The 19,282-nt window shown below is 44.9% G+C and overlaps 1 protein-coding gene across 1 annotated transcript in view; it reads right to left on the bottom strand.

Moving 5' to 3' along the window:
* Window positions 1-6,169: 6,169 nt before the first annotated feature.
* The window catches only part of trioa (trio Rho guanine nucleotide exchange factor a), a 77,862-nt gene continuing 64,749 nt past the window's right edge, over window positions 6,170-19,282 (bottom strand). Inside the window, 16 exon segments of the mRNA XM_083785071.1 lie at window positions 6,170-9,099; window positions 9,908-10,046; window positions 10,363-10,563; window positions 11,426-11,504; window positions 11,731-11,852; window positions 12,396-12,558; window positions 12,769-12,796; window positions 12,901-13,039; window positions 13,555-13,802; window positions 14,812-15,335; window positions 15,464-15,730; window positions 16,581-16,761; window positions 17,256-17,447; window positions 18,061-18,138; window positions 18,227-18,277; window positions 18,550-18,642. Of these exon segments, the coding sequence (XP_083641197.1) occupies window positions 8,536-9,099; window positions 9,908-10,046; window positions 10,363-10,563; window positions 11,426-11,504; window positions 11,731-11,852; window positions 12,396-12,558; window positions 12,769-12,796; window positions 12,901-13,039; window positions 13,555-13,802; window positions 14,812-15,335; window positions 15,464-15,730; window positions 16,581-16,761; window positions 17,256-17,447; window positions 18,061-18,138; window positions 18,227-18,277; window positions 18,550-18,642 (3,069 nt within the window). The 3' untranslated portion in view covers window positions 6,170-8,535.

The following is a 19,282-nucleotide window of genomic DNA, read 5'->3' as shown; positions in this document are numbered from 1 at the left end:
TACGTAAAGCACTTTGGATAAAAGTGCTTTAGGGAGAAAAGATTAATGAGATTCCAGACATGCAGTCACAACACACTGTGATTATGTGCAGCGTGCACCTGCTGTATGACTGGGATACAAGCATACATTTCAATATTATGATATATGTACTGCTGAGCATATAGAAAAGTTGTTTGTAAGTGGTTGCTCTGTGACAAGTGAGGTACTTGATTTGACTGATTCCCTAATATGCAACAATATATTATGAATAAGCCAGGCCATCATAATAATATCAGTCTGCTTATTGTATTTAATTTATTGAATCTGTTTTTAAAGTGTGCACTGCCAGAGATCTTATTTTTGTTAAGTTAGCCAATCCTGCCATCTTCTGAATAACAGCTGTGACTGGAATGCAGCCATAATTAAAATAAAATCACTAACTGAAGCAATGTTTTATCAGTTGTATCTGCATCTTTCCTATCCCAATCCCATACATTTTAGTGGTAAAAAAGAAAAGACAAAAGGGGATCAGTGCTTCGAAGAAATGATTGAAATCTAAATTTAATTCACTGCAACTCCTGCATTGTGTTCAGTAAAAGTTTGTTAGGGCCGTGTCAAGACGAAAATATGCCTTTCTCATAGTCTTTTGCAAATTTATGGGGTGAACTATTTTATGTGCTAGGTTTTCTGGTGATCTATTTGGTTTTAGGAAATATAGGCGTACCATATATGAGGCAATTGTTTCTCCGAGGGGGCATCTGGGCCTATGGAGGGGGGATACCGACAACCTGGTCATTGATAGGCCTACGTGTTTAGGAAGCAAATAATAGGTTTTCACCTGCCATGTCTATGAAATGTAGGCATGCAAATTAGCACATATAATGCCTAATTTGCATATTTAAACATTTCAGAAAACTTGTAAATGTGTAATACAAAAATTCTTAGTCTTAATGTAAGTAATCAACTGGGAAGTTTCATTGTGATTAGTTATTTTCAAAAGGCTCATACATAGTCTGGATTTTCGGTGGTTAGGTGACCACTGAACTACAACATGACACCACGAGCCGCGGTGAAGAGCAAACCACCACCACCGCTCCAGCCCTTCTCTCTGTTTTTACTCACCACCGCTCAATGTTATTTCAGCTCCGGTGGTCAGCTCACCACCGGAGTGGTGGTCACCTCACCCCAGAAAATCCAGACTATGAATAGGCCTTTACCCTATACACCTGCCGTCTCACCTTTAGTATTACAGATTGCTGAAAAGTCTCATGTCAATTGCAATCATTTGGAATCCAAAGCAATTCCCTTTTAGCAAGTTACAAACATACCCTACACTTTCACAATGTTCTTGACGATAATTTATTTAATACAAATTAGACTTTCAAAGTGAGTACTGGAAAGAAAAGTTGAAATGAAGAATAAGATACATGAAGCTATATCTTAATATGAGTACATATGAATTTGATTTCACTGGGATAAATTATGTCCTTTCTTTAAAATTGGTCTGTGCAAAGTATTATGTTATATATTATATTAAATATCTATATTGTCTCCCGTCAGATTCTGAGCTAGCTATATGCAGTGGTGTAATGTAAAGTAACTACCGGTAAGTACATTTACTCAAGAACTGTACAATTTTGAGATATTTGTACTTCACTTGAGTATGTTAAATGATGTTGGCTTCAAGCTGATCATGCATGATCATGCTGATCATGCATTTATCAACTGCATTAGCGGTTAGTTATTATTTTCTATTATGATCTGCACGCTAACATATATGAATCAGATGACACAAATTCATCTTTCGTTGTATTTATTATGAGCTTGGATCATACAAAATGTCCTCCAAAATGCAAATATACAAAATACAGTATTTATTATATACAAATATACTATAGAAACAAACCTTGGATTCATTGTACACACTGAATGAGAATTAAAATTGCACATTTGATGAAAGGTAGAATTTAAAATAGCACAGTTTAAGTAATAAGAGCAGTACATAAAATAGCACATTCATCACAGTTTAAGTAATAAAATAAGTACAATCTGGTGGTGTGTGTGTGTGTGTGTGTGTGTGGGGGGGGGGGTACACCGAGGGTTTAGGAGGGCTGGCAGCCACCACAATTGTCCTGCTGCTCCTTCTGCTCCTCCTGGCCCACACCGTGCCAGCAGACAGTACTTGTCTGTGCATGGGTGGGTGATGGGCCCTCCGGAACTTCCATCACGGTCTCTCCGAGAAGACAATAATGTTTCGGCTTTCTTCCCCTCTTCCTCCCGGTGTAGACGGTCTGTCTGGGATCACAATAATGTTTCGGCTTTCTTCCCCTCTTCCTCCCGGTGTAGATGGTCCTCTTGGGCGGAGGTGGCTCCAAGCTGATGTCCACTTCAATCCTTGGTGTATCAAGACCTCCCGAGAAGGACTCTGTGAAGTGTTGCTGTCCATTAGCTTGCAGAGTGAAGCTGTAGGTGGGGCCCGACAGTGCTTCCCATAGCCGTTGTTTGATTCTACGACCCAGCTGCAGGGTATACTCGCGGGGCTTTCCATTAGCATACTGCATCATTGGGTCAACTACTGAGTGATAGAGCTGCTGATACTCAGCTACAGAGCGTCCATGAATCATCATAGGCTCATCCCCAGACTCTGATGCAGCAATTGGCAAAGTTTCTGCAGAGGACTGATCGTGATCAGAATACCAGTCTGGCAGGACAGCAGCAGTCTTTATGAATTTGTCTTCGGGGGTCTCCTCAGAGGTCCTCAGACTCTCGTCGTTGTCCTGCTGCTGCTGCTGTTCCACCTCCTCTCTCTTCCTCTTCCTATTAGCCTCCAAGGGTATAACGGGAACAGCTGGTCCCTCTCCATCTGGCTGGCACCTCTTTGGCTTCTGGATAGAACCCTTTGAAGATGCGCTCTGCTTCTGCCTGCCTATCTTCACAGTCCCTGTTTCCACTTCAATTGAGTTCTCTTTGGCTTTGTCAATATGCTGTATGGTCCACATGGAGAGGTGGTGTTTGCAGTATCCCTCCTGCTTTGTCTCCTTAGGGCAGTCCTTGCGGGAGCACAACGTTCTCCACTGCTTACCATTGAACCTCTTGCATGAGCCTGTGGACATGCGCTGCACATCGCCCTTCTTATACTTGGGGTGTGCGGCTGCCAGCGGTGTGCACGGATGCTGGGGGGAGGACGACACGTCACCCGAGACTCCCCTGGCTCCCGAGGAGCCGACTACTCTGCTGCTGTCTGAGGAACGCTTCTCTGTTCTGGAGGAGACAGTGGTGTTGTGTCCCTCCGCATCCACAGAGGCCTGTGTCTTGATCGGCTCCTGCTGGGGGGACTCTGAGTTTGAAGAAGAGGTGGTGGAGTAGGAAGATGAGTAGGTGTGGTCCTTGTTTTCTGGGGACCAGCTTCTAGTGGTGTTGTGTCCCTCCGCATCCACAGAGGCCTGTGTCTTGATCGGCTCCTGCTGGGGGGACTCTGAGTTTGAAGAAGAGGTGGTGGAGTAGGAAGATGAGTAGGTGTGGTCCTTGTTTTCTGGGGACCAGCTTCTGTCTCTCCTCTTCTCTTCCCTCCTCCTCCTCCTCTGTTCGGCAAGGTGGCGGATGCAGTATCCCTTTCCCTGGGACTCCTTTGAGCACCACTCATAGGAGCACATGTTCCTCCACTGCTTCCCATTGAACCTTTTGCGGGCGCCTGTGTGAAAGCACACCATGTCCCCCTTCTGGTTCATCTGCTCATTCTGCTGCACCATATTAGGGTGTTGGTAGGTTCACTGATATAGGTTGTGAATATTATGTCCTCACTCTGTTGTCATCTTCATGCTTTTGGGGTCAGGGTCAGCTATTTATCACAGAGCATTGCTGACGTGGCGTCGCGTCACCGCAGCTGCGCGCTTTGTGTACAGTGTACGTTTCCATGGAGACCACCAACAATACTGCGCACCTGCACTGCAGCGGTCAGCACCGTAGCCACGCCCCGTATTCCTAGGATGACGCGGCTTCTGATTGGCTGAAACGCTGAAACGGGGTTGGGAGATCTCGATTGTGTGCGTGAATGAACCGCCAGAAGTAAACACGGTACAATTTTGCCGAAATTGAGATTCCGAGTTCCGCGGCTACACTTTTGTTTTTACTTACACCAGACTGGAAGCAGCTAGCCTAAGCAGGTAAACTAGATTAGATTATTTGTCCCCACAGTAGACACTGTTGCTCTAAACGGCTTTCCCTTTTAATTTTGAACCTGATCTTTCGATCTTTATTATGGACAATCTATATAATTGACATAAATTACATCAACAAGTAGCATAAGTGTTCCTTCCTCGATCAAATTGTTTTTGTTTACACTGCGAGCTGTCGTTAACGTTCATATAATGAGGTTCCAAACGGAGCTAAATTCAAGTTAAATTACAAACGGTCATTTTCTTGTTCTTTTTTAAGATGTGTGTGTGTGTGACTTGTGTGCTTAACGTTAGCCTGTGGTGCACTTAAATGGTACGTGTATCGCTTATAAATTATGTTGTAAGTAACTTGTAAAATTCATGGATTTGGTTTGTTGCAGCCATGGTTGCTGGCAGCCTTGGATCAAGACGGTCATCGGTCATATGAGTGATAAAGTCTTGTATCATGGCTAGGTTTGGTGTGGCCGTTTAATTTAATTACACATTTGGTAAGACATGGCGACATGCTGCTCGCTGATGCGTGGGATGGGATGGCAGCTACAGCTCGGCAACAGTTAGCTCTGGTCCATAGCACAGCGTCTAAAGGTAAAGTTATTAGGCTACTCAAAATAATTAAGAGGGGTACTGCCACTGGTCACTCACTCATAATTGAAGACCACAAATGCCAGGGCCGATTTTCTGTGCCAGTTCGTGCCTCACGGTGCCTGCATTGCATGGTGGATGATCATGATCAATAATACAATATTGCACAGTCGTTACCATCACGACTCATTCATGACTTGCACTTAACCCTTTCTAACATGACAAAAAACCCAATGAATTGACATCGGTTTAGGCTTTTGCTGTTTTTGTTTGTCAAGCTGTTATTTGCTCCAACTGTAGCCTATTGCAAATTAGCATATTATGTAGTTTTGGGTCCTGTGCTGTTGCTTTGAGCCACACACACATCTGTCTTTTTGTTTGTTTAGTTCACCTGACCAAGGTCAATGAAGATGCTCTGACTGGAGAAAGACTGGAAGCATGGTTACTTTTGGTTTTCATCTGATTTTACTGTCAACTCAACGGACACAGACAGGAGTCTAATTTTATATTATCTGAGTATATGAGTTTTGAGTGCAGCAAAGTTGCTCTGTTTTTAGACAGACCAAGCTTTTTACTGTTTGTCTTGCAACTGGATGTAAACAACTAATTAACTTTTGATAATGGAAAGAAATACATTACTTATTCTGATTCTTGCGTCAGGGGTAATTGGGACAGAAAAGATGTAATCATGTCCTCCTGTGGTTTCTCCCTGTGTCTGTATTTACAGCAAGCCACCAGATGGACCAAACCCAAATATGTTCTTCACACCGCAGTGGAAAACCTGTACTGGACTCTTCCAGATTGTCTACCACCTACCATATGACATGGAACTAAAATACTGCATGCAGACACCACAACCATGTACAAAATGTTTGTCTGGCTCCGGTCTTGTTGCGCCTTCCAACTGGGAAGAAGAGTCAAGTGGAGACGGGGACTCCGCTTGTGTGTCCATCTGGCTAACACACCAAATTTATTGTGCACACTGCCAGCAGGCCAGCGAAGTTAAACTTCGCAAAATATTGTGAAGTTTGTTTTAGTGTATATTTCCACCTTTTTCTGGATTCCTAATCTCAGATCCACTGTCCCTCAATGTTTGGGCTCTAGCAGAACAGTTGTGCTCAATAGCTCAGTGTAATGCTATATTTCACATGTTGAAAATAGATCTAGAAGTTCACAACGTGTGTTGCAATGCACGCTTGTAGCCATGTTTTGCCAGCAACACAATCATACAAGGAAGTATTTAATTTAAAACTCAATTGTGTGCAAACCATAACCTGGACAAACATTTGATACTGATGCATGCTGTGAATCAGCTACAGCAGTGTTTTCTGTAGCAGATATACATGCGTGGTCAACATGCTTTATCTTGAATATTTTAAATATGAAATGAGTGGTTGTTACAAAATGCTTAAATAATAAGTCAAGTAGCTGGGTACATGTTCAGTATGTTTAATTCTCAAATAAGTGACAAAAACATTCACGGGAGGGGGGGGAAATGTGATCTGTACAAAACAATATACATGCAAAGAAATAAAAAAAAGTTATGGAATTTATGAAACATGAATCTGGAAACAAAAGGAAGAAAGCAACGTTGAGGTATCAAATCCATGTTTTTTTCTGTTTGTAATGGCCTATTCACTCCCTTATAATAAATAATAGGTTAGTAAAATAGAAGTCCTCTTTCTGGTATTTTGGATTAAGTCGTGACATACACTAATCATTTTTCATGTTGATAGAACAGTCGGCGGAGCATACTGGGTTTGAATGTCCAGCAAGGCATCTTCAACATGCCGGGGCGAGTGTGTCAGTGATGATAGAAGCATTAGTTGTTCCACTAGGACTAAAGTATAGCTCTTGTTTAATTTGTGTTAGGACAAAACAAGAACTACCTTATGCCTCCGTCAATATTTGAAAAGAGGTAGGTCTTCTATGGGGAAGAGTGAAAAAAAAAACATTTCTTTTTGGCAAAAGGTGTCCACGAATAAAGACCGAATGGCATGTGCAGTATCTTATGATGTATAAGATGATTAAACTGCTCACTTTAATGTTATGAACAGCAAAATGTTTGAACTGCAATGAAGGCTGTGAATAACGAAATTCATTAAACGGGTGTAAACAATCTCCTCATACGTATAGAAAGAATATGCCTAAATTAAGCAAAATATAAATCGCAATAAAACATCTTAAGTACTGTAAAGCTAGGGCAACTTTGGTGTACCAATAAACTACATAGGCCTACAGTACAAAAAGAAAAAGTGTCAACATGATTTTGATCAAACCATAAGTGCCGTGAAGATTGTGACTCCTAAGAATTGGCCTAGAAGTCCTAATACTCAAAATCAAATAAACACAACTACCAGCAGAGCTTGCAGTACCACGTACATGCTTTTCTCTAGATTTATTACAGATACAACAGATGTCTTCATAAATAGTTGCATAAAATGTTAAAGCCGCAACATTGCACATAAGAATCAGAAACATAACATACAGTGAGTGCATTTACAGTAATCTGTCCCCTCCCCTCCCTCCCCGCTCGCTTGCGTCTGATTGGCAATCCCTGCTGCCACTCGGGCTCTGCTGCCCGTGAACAATCTACGTTTCATCTGTGTGATTCAGTTGTCCCGCCTCCCGAAAGGCAGGCTTCCATTTTGAACGTTGAGGGAAAAGAAGGCAGTTAAAAGTCTATATACAAAGTAAGGCTTAAACATCTTATATCTGCGCGACATACGTTTGATCTAGTAAAAGCAACAATGAATCGTTTTCGTCTCTCGCTTCTTTACAGAGGTTCGGACAGTGCAGCATCATCACTTGTAACATGGTTGCCATGGTGATTTACACTTAGTTGCGCTCCAGTGCGCAACTAAGCATGAATCAGGCTGTAGATTAGGTACATAATGGTAAGCTCACATGGTCAGATGTAGAAATGTCTCAGCAAAATCAGGGAACTCAGTCCCTGGAAACTCATTATTGTCTACGGAGTCCAAAGTAGTATGGCAACCATTAACTGATGAGCATCTTCTAAATTGTTTTTTATTCTTATTTGAACTCAAAACCGGTTTTGAAAATGTATGGACAGCATTTTCTCTTCTATACAATATTTCATTAAGAAAGGGTTGCTTCTCAAAGTCTTTGAGTGACGTACAGAGTAAAAGAGCAAAGATGGAGCGTCTCTCACCCTCTCTAGCAGTAAGAGGGAAGGGGCAAACATTGCTCTTGCCGCTATCGCTAGCTTGTTAGCATTGCCTTCCTCCTGAAAGATTTGCTACTTTGTGCAGTGGCGTCTAGACTCCATCGCTTGGCTCTTTTGATCGGCTCAAACTCCCACAAAAGGAAAATAAATTACTTAATACATTTTTTTTTTTTTTTTTACATTTGTGTTTTAGTAAAAAAAAAACAGTTTTTGAGTTGAAACCAGCAAGCAGCAGTAGACAAGGACATCCATCTTTGTTTGATTGGCTGAGAACTCTTCTCTAGGGCTCTGATTGGCTTTGGACCTCAACAGGTCTCAATTTCATTGGTGAAAGGACTACAAGACTTGTATAAACGGACATTCTCTGAAAGAGGATGAGATCAGCATACATTATTTTCCCTCCTTTTATCTTTCCATTCAGGCTTCTGAGATTCCCAACTCCGGGTGGAACGATGCGTCCCTACAGCCTCACATCTTGTGTGAAACAACATACCATTTGTGTATCCAGTTTTCAGTTCCATAACAAGACATAAGGCAGTAAGGGGCCAAGGCAGGGGGGCTGGAGTAATGAATCTCGTTGTCCCCGGCGTCCATCTCTCCTTCCAGCGGTCAGACTCTGGCCTGGAGGCGGCTTTGGATGAAGCTCTGGATCCCTCCGATGGGCCGCGCGTCCGTCTGGTGTTTCCTGCGGTCTATGAAGCACACCAGGCGAGAGGTGTCCAGGCAGCACTCCGCCCTGCCCCGGCTGTTGTTGTTCCCCGTCCCGGTTTGTAACCAGGGCTCCTGGAGGCACAGGCCGACCGGAGGCCTGCTGCCGGGGTCTGTCCTGAGCAGCAAGCAGACAAAGTCTCTGGCCTCCTGGCTGACGGCGTGGAAGTAGTCCCTGGGGAAGCTGAAGTCCAGCCGGCAGATGTTGAGGCACGTCTCCTCGGCACTCTCGTCCAGGAAGGGAGAGGCGCCGCTCAGCAGCACGTAGGTCACCACCCCTAGGCTCCACAGGTCGGTGGTGACGGACACTGGCTCTCCGAGGACCAGCTCGGGGGAGGCGAACTCGGGACTGCCCAGGAGAGGGTGAACGTAGTGGGCACTGTTGAGCTGCATGGCATCACCAAAGTCTGTCAGTTTGACCACAGGCTGGCCGCTGGAGTCATGGGCCACCAGCAGGTTCTCGGGCTGCAGGGAGAGGGAACAGATAGAAATTATCTTACAGGAATGCATTACATTATATAAGCCAAGGCATGCACCGATGTATCGGCCACATTTCAGTATGGGCCGATATTTGCAGTTATCGGTTAATATCGGTATCGGCAAATAAAACTGACATTAACCGATGGCAGTAGATGAGTAGACCATATTTTATCTCTTGTTGATACGCATACATTTTGCGTTGGCTATGTTGGTGTGTTGCAGCCTACCAAGCTGTAGATTCTGAACATTTATTTCTTGTATTGAAGATGTATTTGTTTCCCTGGCACAAAAGGGGGGATTTATCTTTATCGGCTATCTGCTAAATTATTATTATTTTAAACGGTATCGGACAAAAGGTTCCATATCGGTGCATGCGTACACTAGGGCATTAAGCAACTAGTCGACTAGTAAATCCACTAGTCGACCTTGTTGGTACTAGTTGACTAGTGTTTTTTTTGTCGACTACTAGTCGACTAGTAAACTTAGCAACTAGTCAACTAGTAAAAAATGACTAGAAGTGAATGCCTACAGTATCTTAAAAGGTTTAGTAGAAATTGCATTTGAGAGGAAGATACCTTCAGAAGCATGCAAAGTTGAAGTAAAAATAGCTAGTGTAGAATGTAACTAACGTACAAAAAGTTAAATAGGTGAAAGTACGAGGGAAGTAACGCAGGTACAAAACCTTTACGGAAAAACTATAAAAGAGTGACAAACATTTATGGGCTTGCTGGCAAGCTTGCTAATGATACTTCACTGGTAACAATGCATTTGGTAATGGGTGAAATAAACATACTTTTACATCCAAATGTACTATTCTGCTGTTGTGAAGGTAGAGTAAAGCTTCCAGAATGTCCCGGAGGTAGCAGGCCACTTTCTCCTCTGTCAGATTCCCCCAGCTCACAATGTAGTCCAGGAGACGGCCTTGATCTACCCTAAAACACAAAGGATTCACTTCAGACCTGCGTTTCACAAAACAAAACCCTACCTCAGCCATTCCCAGCCTGGGGGCCAGGGCCACTGGTCGGGTTAGGGCGTATTTTTGAAATATCTTGAAAGTGTGAGAACTACTTGTTTAGAAGGCATTTATAGTATCAGCCTCAGGTCTACCACGGCAGTCGAGACACATTCGAGCTTTTTCAGTGAGCCCACAAACACAGAGTCAATGACAGGGCACCATATTGTACTTGTTCAACAAACACAGAGTCAATGACAGGCACAGGCACCATATTGTACTTGTTCAACACTCACATCTCCAGAACGAGTGCGTAGCTGCTGGAGGTCTCGTAGGTGTCGATGAGGCTGACCAGGTGGGCGTGTCGGAGTCTCTGAAGCAGGTTCAGCTCCTGGGTCACCTGCTCTCGTCTCCTAAGCTTCTTGTTCACCAGTTTGACCGCCACCGAGCGCTTGGTGCCACGGTCGTCACACCGCTTTACCACCGCAAAACGACCCCTGGAGGAAAAGTACAAGCATCGCTCAAGAAATGGCAGTGTGTCAATGTCAGAGAGGCGGCTGGCATTGGTACCGCTAGTTTATGCAACACCCGGTAAGGGAGTGCTTTGATTGGCCAGTGGTCGCCTCGTTGAACTTGTTCATAGTCACTCACTCAGTGAAATTATGACTGGGGCGGAATGCCATTGAGGTAGCTAGTTGAAAGAGGCTGTGGGAGTTACTTGAATGAGACGCCGCACCGGGTCTTACTTATATTAACCCATTTTGAGCAGGAACCCCTTTTGGTGTTTTAAGCATTATCTTATACTTTAGATATTGAAAAATAGCAGATCTACAAGCTTGTGGCGCAGTAGATTGTAGTGCCGCGCTACGACCTTGTAGGTCTGCTATTTTAGAAAAATCGTGAAAATGTAGTGCAATTCTTTGAATATATATTCTTTCAGAGCGAACGTTTTTAACTCAAATCTTTGCTTCTGGGGGGCATATTTTCAGATGGGGGTCAGCAGCCGAATATAGATCATTCTGGGGCTCTTTGACATTAAATAGTTAGAGAACCACTGACATAATAAACATGAGGTTTTTCAGAAAACTGTCATGATTTAGAAGGCATTTATAGAATCGTCCTCAGGTCTAAATGGGATAAACTTAGCGGTACAAACGCCAGTCACGTCGGAGGGACTCGAACATTGCAACCAGGATATTACGATCACCACTTAGTGAAGGATAGATGTGTTTGCTTATGATCACCATTACACTTTCAGCTTACCATCGTCATAAATATCATAATTAACTGTAAAACGTTTGAATAGACTTGAGCGTACAGCATGGGGGACAGTGTTAAGGAGAAGTATCTAATAGTTACCTGCCCAGCTCTGCAACCTCAATGTATTGGGACTCAAAGTTGTCTTTCCAGATCACCCTGACTCCATCACTGGACACAGCTGGAACAAACACAGCAGATCAATGCAAGGCCATGCTTACAGTTGCATGATGCATATAGAACAGTGGAACCCCTTAAGGACCTCTGGGGGTCCCAGTACCTCACTTTGAGAACCACCGATACATAAAACATCCACAATCAGATAATAAATATACAATTTAATGAATACTTTTTGTCTATACAGAGATATGGATCTATATAGTTGTACAAATGCCCAACTCTCATACCTAGCACTCTGAGGCTGGCTGATGACGTCACGCTGCCCAGGTCGTTAGTGGCCACACATGTGTAAACGCCGTCATCCTCAGAGGACACGCCCACTATCCTCAGGGTGGCCTCGCCCGTATCACTGCGCCACACACACAAACACACACACTTAATGTCTGCTTTGTCCTAGGGCTCAGAATCAATGCATGGTTTTTCATTTCCACTAATGGACTAAATTCAACATGGTTCATGGAGAGAACTATGGTAAAAAAACATTCTCAAAACACATCTCAATGTCAAGGCACACAGGCCTTTTGCCTCAATTTGATAGTTCAGTGGAGAGAGACTGGTAACAGCGTAGAGAGACTGGTAACAGGGTAGAGAGACTGGTAACAGGGTAGAGAGACTGGTAACAGGGTAGAGAGACTGGTAACAGGATGCATTAAAGGTTCGGGGGGGGGCAATGCTGAAGGGTCTTTTAAGCTTTAAGCTAACATTAAGCCATGTGTCTTACTTTCTTTATCTGTAGGCGATGCTGAAGCACGCGTTGACCCAACGTTAAGCCATTTGTCTTTACCTGTAGGCGATGCTGAAGCACGCGTTGACCCAACGTTAAGCCATTTGTCTTTACCTGTAGGCGATGCTGAAGCACGCGTTGACCCAACGTTAAGCCATTTGTCTTTACCTGTAGGCGATGCTGACGCGGCCGTTGTTGGTGAGGTTGCTCTGGTTGGGGCTCTTCCAGGTGACAGTGGCTCTGGGTCTTCCACAGACCTTACACCTGAGGGTGACACTCTCGCCGTTGTCACAGGTCACATCACTCAGGGGTACGAGGAACTCTGGGGGGACTGGAGGGCGAGGGCCAAAGAATAAATCATGTCAGTAATAATAAGTAACATGTGAGTTTTATCTCCATCTCACTAGGAGATAAAAGTCTGGAAAACAACTACTAACTAAATTTTCTAAACCGAAGTAGAGGGCTACATGTGCTAAAGGATGTACGCAAAATGACAAGTTGACTAAAAAGACCTACATGATGACTGAGATCCGCTACTTACCATCATAGATGTAGTTTGGATTTAGAAGCTGGAATGACAGCAAACATGACAGATGAGAAAACGTGATAAATCATATATTTAATAATGACGATAATACAGAAACATGTCTAAAAATACCCTGAGGTCTCCTACCTTTACAGAAACCTTATTAGCCGGGCCTTCTCTGGACTTCCTGTACCCGTTCTCCAGCTTGACTTCTTTCTTTCCCTCCTTCTCCTTCTTGTCAGACTTCTTGCGGATGCGAAGGGATGTGTGCCACGATGACGACTTCCTACTTCAACAAAGACAAACACATGAACCTCCCAATTTCATATTTTACAGGAGCAGGGTACTTAATCATATTCCAGCCGGGTGGAACATTATATCTGGGCAAAAACATGTTATGACATTGTGAATAATGGGCTCTATGCACACAGAATAACTCTTCCTACTTCCAGGCCGCTTCCCTACTTCCTTCACAGGTGTTACCGATGATACTAATTAAGGCTCCGTTCCATTTAGTGTGCAGTGGTTCTCAAACTATATTAATTTCAAGGACCCCCATAACTCTGAGAGTGTACAAATGGAACCAAATGGACCCGTAAAGGTCCATTTGGTTCCATTTATACACACTCAGCGTTACACACCCGCATGGGGCCATTTGGAACCCACTCAAGGACACTTTTTGAGACCCACTGGTGTAGCAGAGTGTTTCCAGTGAGCCAACGCGCAACAATAGCAGCACCCCGATGTGCCTAAACAGTGCATCTACGTGACAATAAAGTGAACTGTGAGTGTCGGTCTTACTTGATGGTTCCGTCGGGGCAGTCGGGGATGACGGCCGAGGTGTGTCCCAGCACGTACCCGGGGATCCAGCCCTCGGCGGCGGGGCCCTGCTCCGTGGCTGCCCGGAACACCAGGAACATGTTCTGCTGGTTGCTGGCCAGGATCTGCACCACCTCGCCCTGCGCAACGCTGATCTCATCCTCTTTCACCGCCACGTAGTCCTGGGTTACCAGCATGGTGGACACACTACTGCTGCTGCTACTTTCACTCTGCACACACAAATGTAGCAGGAGGAGTGTTATTAGAAATAGAAGAAAATCCTATCAAAGGAAAAAAAGAGTGTCCAAGGAACCACCTAAAAAAAAGGCTGGTATGTGGCTTTAAATCTTAGAAATGTGATTTGGAATTATGTTCCAACTTAGACAATGGGATAGAAATCAATCTCTATGGTGGCAGAGAATAAAGAATAAACAATACAGAAACCTCTAGTGGTTAGTCGGGGAAAAGGTCAAAGCAGGACACTAAGTCAGGAGATAAGCAGTGTGAACAGACAGTATTCTTTACGTGTACACATAATTATTAATCACTTTAGTCTTGGAAAACTAGTAAAATAGAAAACTGGGAGGGTGAGAAGAAGCAGGAGGAAGATGAAGAGGTCTCCGTTTCATTTCTTTGTTCTGTCATTCCAGGCAAAGAGAAGGAGGAAGGAGAAAGAAGAGTGAGAGTTAAAAATTCCAGTACGTTTGTGGTGATGAGCCACAAACGTCTTGAGGTTAGTTTGCAGCAAGAGAGAGAGAGACACATGAAAAGTAAACACACCCATGAGGAGAGCGAGAGTGGAGGGAAGGCCGACCACTTAGCCAGGCGTTAGTGCAAGCTTAGTTAGAGTAGGAAACAAACAGCCTTGATTTACGAATCGCTGAAGAAGAGTTGAACAAGCGCCGATTAGGGGAAAGTCTAGGACCTCAGTCCAAAAAGTGTTAGGGAGAACAGACAAAAAAAACTACCTCAGCCGCGACAGAATGTATCTCCAGTAAAGACAAAAAAAGTTGTAGTGTGAATAGCTAGATAGGATGATGCCGGAGAGCCGTGAAGACGGTTGACAGAGAGCGACTGCAGAGTAGTACAGGGTTTAGGATTAGTAGAGCTGGCTGCGGCGAGACAGGAAATGGCGGGGGGAAAGACGCCTCGCTGCTCCAGTGGTCCGCCGGGTTAGTGAGCATGGCCCCCCGAGGCCGCAGGCCGCAGACAAACCTGGCCAGCGGGTAGTTTTCTTACCCCGTTGCTCTGGGTAGACTGGATGGACTGCTCACTGGCTGAGGAGCATGTGCTCATCCGGTCTGCCTCCTTGCTGTGCGTGGAGTGTCTGTGGGTTTGGCTTTGACCGCCGGACCCGGGGCCCGGCGTCTGGCTCTGGCTGGGCTGACGCACCGGGCTCTCCCCCGCCTCCCCCGGGAAGGTGAACGAGCCCGGCCGGCTGGCCGGAGACCCCGGCATGGAGCTCCAGAACCCCGATCCGGACGACCTCTGGCCGGGGCTGGGAGGGGGAGGGGGCAGGGCGTCCTTGCCAAAGGCAGGGGTGGCCAGAGGGGGGGCCAGGGGGGAGATGGCGCCCGGCCGAGGTTTGGAGTTGTTGGGGGTGGTGGGCAGGGGTCCCACCGTGGCACGGGGAATAGGGGCTACGGCGGTGGCCGGTGGGTGGGTCTGTGCTTGGTCTTCTGCGCTCTGCAGGGGGCGCTTGCCCTGGGGACTACCGCCCCCGGGAGGGAGCGAGGGAGGAGGGACAGGACGGGGGGACCCACCTGGATCAGAAGGGACAGGACGGGGCGTCCCACCTGGATCAGAAGCAAGCAAAACCTCAAATCTCCTTCTTTACGACATGAACACGTCAAAATGGGACAAAGTGCAGCGACGGACGGGGGGCCCTTACCTGTCATCTTGTTGGGGCCGTCCGTGTCGGCCCCGGGGTGATGGCGTAGGGGCTGGGGCAGGCGGGAAGGCTGGGGGATCCTGGACGGCCGGCGGGAGCCCCCCTGGGGGCATGAAGCGGGGACGGCGCTCCCCTGGGAGACGCCACCCCCGCATCCGGCGGTTACGGCCGGCCCGACGGCCACCACCGGAGCTCCCACAGCGGGTATGCATGGCCCGCTGCTCGCCCCTATGTGGTTCCTCTGGTATTCTATGGGGGAGGTCAGAGCTGTAAACACAACGCCGGTGACGTTTCCATTGTGTGACAAAGCCTTGTTATTATTGTAAAATAAAGTCAGACTGATGCCAGATTTGTAGGTCTGATGCCAATCCCCATTTTGGAAACCTACCTAGACTACCGATTACAGATTACCGTAACCTATTATGACCCGAGGACGATTCCACAAATGCCTTCTAAATCTTGACAGTTTTCTGAAAAACCCCATGTTTCTATGTCAGTCGTTCTCAAACATTTTCTTGTGAAGATCTCCCAAAAATATATGAAATTGGCTGCCGACCCCCATCTGAAAATATGTAGTTCCAGGGACCCCCGCAGAAGCAAAGATTTGAGTTAAAAACGTTCTCTCTGAAAGAATATATTCAAACATTTGGGCCACATTTTCACGATTAAAAAAAAGATAGCAGACCTACAAGCTTGTAGATCGAAGACGAAAAATGTTCGTTCGACTACCTTTTTTCACTGACAAAAACTAAATGGAAACTACATGAAAACTAAGCTATGATGACTAAAACTAAGACTAAATATACTGACGATTGTCAACAAATAAAAACTAGACTAAAATATTAGGAATGGACTAGTGGACAAGAGATCCAATAAGTCATTTTACACTTGGTTGCATGCTGAAAATAGTCGATCTACAAGCTGTGTCAGTCATTACGACGGCTAAATCAACCGACTAAAATCTTATGATATTTAGTCGAATAAAACTAGACTCACACTAAAACATTCCAGGTGACTAATATGTGACTGAAACTAAATGAAAACTATTCAAGGGACTATAAACTATAAAATCAAATGTTGCTGCCAAAAACAACACTGGTGCGTCGGCTGTACCTACCGTTGAGGAAGTTGCGCTGGCCCTCCAGTATCTGGCCGATCTGAAGCATCCAGACCTGGCGGACGCCCGGGTGGGACGAGTGGAGCACGAAGGACTCCACGCTGCTGTTGGACACCCTGGAGGTCAGCAGGAACTTACAGGGGTCACCCTCCACGTTCTCCTCCAGGCCCAGACAGCTCACCTATACGGCACAGAGAAAGAACCCAGCTGCTGCTACACCGACATAGACCATCCTATAATACTAACCATGTTTTGTATAGAAGAGTATAGGTTGCTACCTTCAGGAAGGAGATATGGTGTTCCAGCATACAATACAATAAGGTCAGGCTGAAGAACTTTGAGGCTTAATCAGGTTTTTGGCCAGGACTAGACTGAGCTGTGGACATATGTCTGTGCCCTTATGTCTCTATGTATGTAACTGTGTTTTTATGTCATGTCAAATGTGTGTATATGTGTTGCATACAAGGCCGCTGGGCGGCAAGACAAATTTCAGTGCAGCGAACTGACAATAAAGTACTATATCATATCATATCATATCCTTGTCTATGAGATGTAAAAACTCCCGATGGTTCGAATGACACCCGTGAGCTTGTGAGTAAAAATACGATCGCAAGCTCACACAGTGCTGACCCACTATTTTCGGCAATCAATAAGACTCACAGTAAACCGGTTTACCTTGATGCTGTCCTTGTAGAGGAAGCCGGGCATGGAGAAGCCCCTCTTCTTGTCCAGGGGCTCGCTGAAGATCACCAGCTGCTCAAAGAGGAAGACCCTCCTCTCCTTCATGCGGCCCGTAAGACCTCCCTCCGGGTCGGCCACCAGGAAGGTGTCCTGCAGCAGCAGGCGACCCTGAGCCACCAGCTTCCCCTAGGGGGCGCCGAGGAGAGGAGCAGGGAATGAGACCGACCGTAGACACGTTAGGATGTAAGGGAGGATACGTTTACAGATGGATGGAGCCCACACACCATATTAGTTAAAAAAAAATACTTAATTATTTATTCAAATAAATAAATACGTCTTTTTTTATACCCAATATCCTTTTTGTACCCAATATGGCGTGCGGGCTGCATCCATCTGTAAACTGAAGTCTCTTTAGCCCAGCTGTCGATGTGCTTATTCTACGTCCTCTCTCTCTCTAAGCCAGGGAGGATAAGTGTCATTTCTACTACATAGTACAACAGCGTTGCTTGACAAAAAAAGATCATACTTTCCAGTCAACAATGTGCAGTGACACGACATTATAACTGTCGAGGGGCGAGATGGTTTAGTGGCGACCGTACCTGATACCATCTACACTGTAAAATCGTCATTGTTAATTTAACTTAGTAAAAATGGAACTAAATGGACCCGTAAGGGTCTATTTGGTTCAATTTGTACAATCTCAGAGTTAGACCTTTAAGGGTCTATTTGGACCACTTGGTGGTCCCTGGACCCGACATTGAGAACCAGTGAGTTAAGAGAATACAGTGGAATATCTTACATCGAATCCTTGTAGTCTGCCAACGTTCATCATGTCATTGCATCTTTTTGGCACTATGGACATGACTTCCACCGCTTTCTGTAAACGGTCAAAGATAAGCACAAAGTTAAAGCGAGCGGGCAAAAAGCACATTGCCTCTTCATAACGGATGGCACTCTTAGCTCACCTCCAGTTCCGCAGTATCTAGCCCAGCCTTTTGGGACTGCTTGAGGAATGCCTAAAAAAGAAACAAAACAAAATGGGGACCTTAGAGTAAAGCTCTGACAGCTACAGTGTTCAAATACAATAATAGGCTTTTATACAGCATTGATGTCAAATCTGTGTCACAGAGGACCACAATGGAAATAAGCCTCAGCCTCTTTCAGAAGTAAAATAAAAAATCTCCTGCACTTGCGCAGATGATCTGGGTTCCAAATATCCGTGTTAAGAAATCAAGTTACAGATTGCTTTAAGCAATCTCAGGTCCCTGGCCTGCCATAGAAGCCCCACCTTGAGCAGTAGATGATACTTCATGATCCTGGATACGGGCCTGGCGAGCAGGTCAGTGATCTGCAACCGGTAACCCAGACGTTGCTTCAGGTCCTACACATGGGTCAAAGCAACACATTTCACAACTCTTGTACCCATTTTGCCATTCCCCATTTTTTTTTTTTTCACTTAATTTTTATTGAAGGAAGAACAGACAAGAAAAATACAACTGACAAGACTATACGGAAAGAAAAAGAAAAGAAAAAGACAAAAAGTAAAAGAAAAAAGGCTGCATTTTTCATATTACAAAAAACATTCAATGAAATCCTATTGCAATATCGCTAGGCTGAGAGAAGAGATTCCACTTTTCCCACTTTTTATAGAATTTATCCTCTTGTACCATTCCCCATTTTAGCCCGAGACCCCAGTCAGACATTTGTCTCTCCCCGGGATCCAAACTAGTGAAAATAGCTACAAAAGCTACAAAGCTCACAAGCATGTGAGCTTGTAGATCCGGTATTTTCACTACTTATTAAAAGTTATTTGACATTCATAGAGTGGCATATGTATTCAACTAAATTATTTAGAAAAATGTTTGAATTATTTTTTTAATTCATGATTATTTTCCTCCAATGTCCAGCTTTGAAACACAAAACACATTAACCCATTTTGAGCGGGAACCCCTTTTGGTGTTTTAACTAAGCATTATGTAAGAAATTTGCTATTGAAAAATAGCAGATCTACAAGCTCATAG

This window comes from Protomyctophum parallelum (genome assembly GCF_964188405.1).
Source record: "Protomyctophum parallelum genome assembly, chromosome: 1".
In the NCBI taxonomy this organism is placed as follows: domain Eukaryota; kingdom Metazoa; phylum Chordata; class Actinopteri; order Myctophiformes; family Myctophidae; genus Protomyctophum; species Protomyctophum parallelum.
This window is presented reverse-complemented; position numbering and strand designations above follow the sequence as displayed.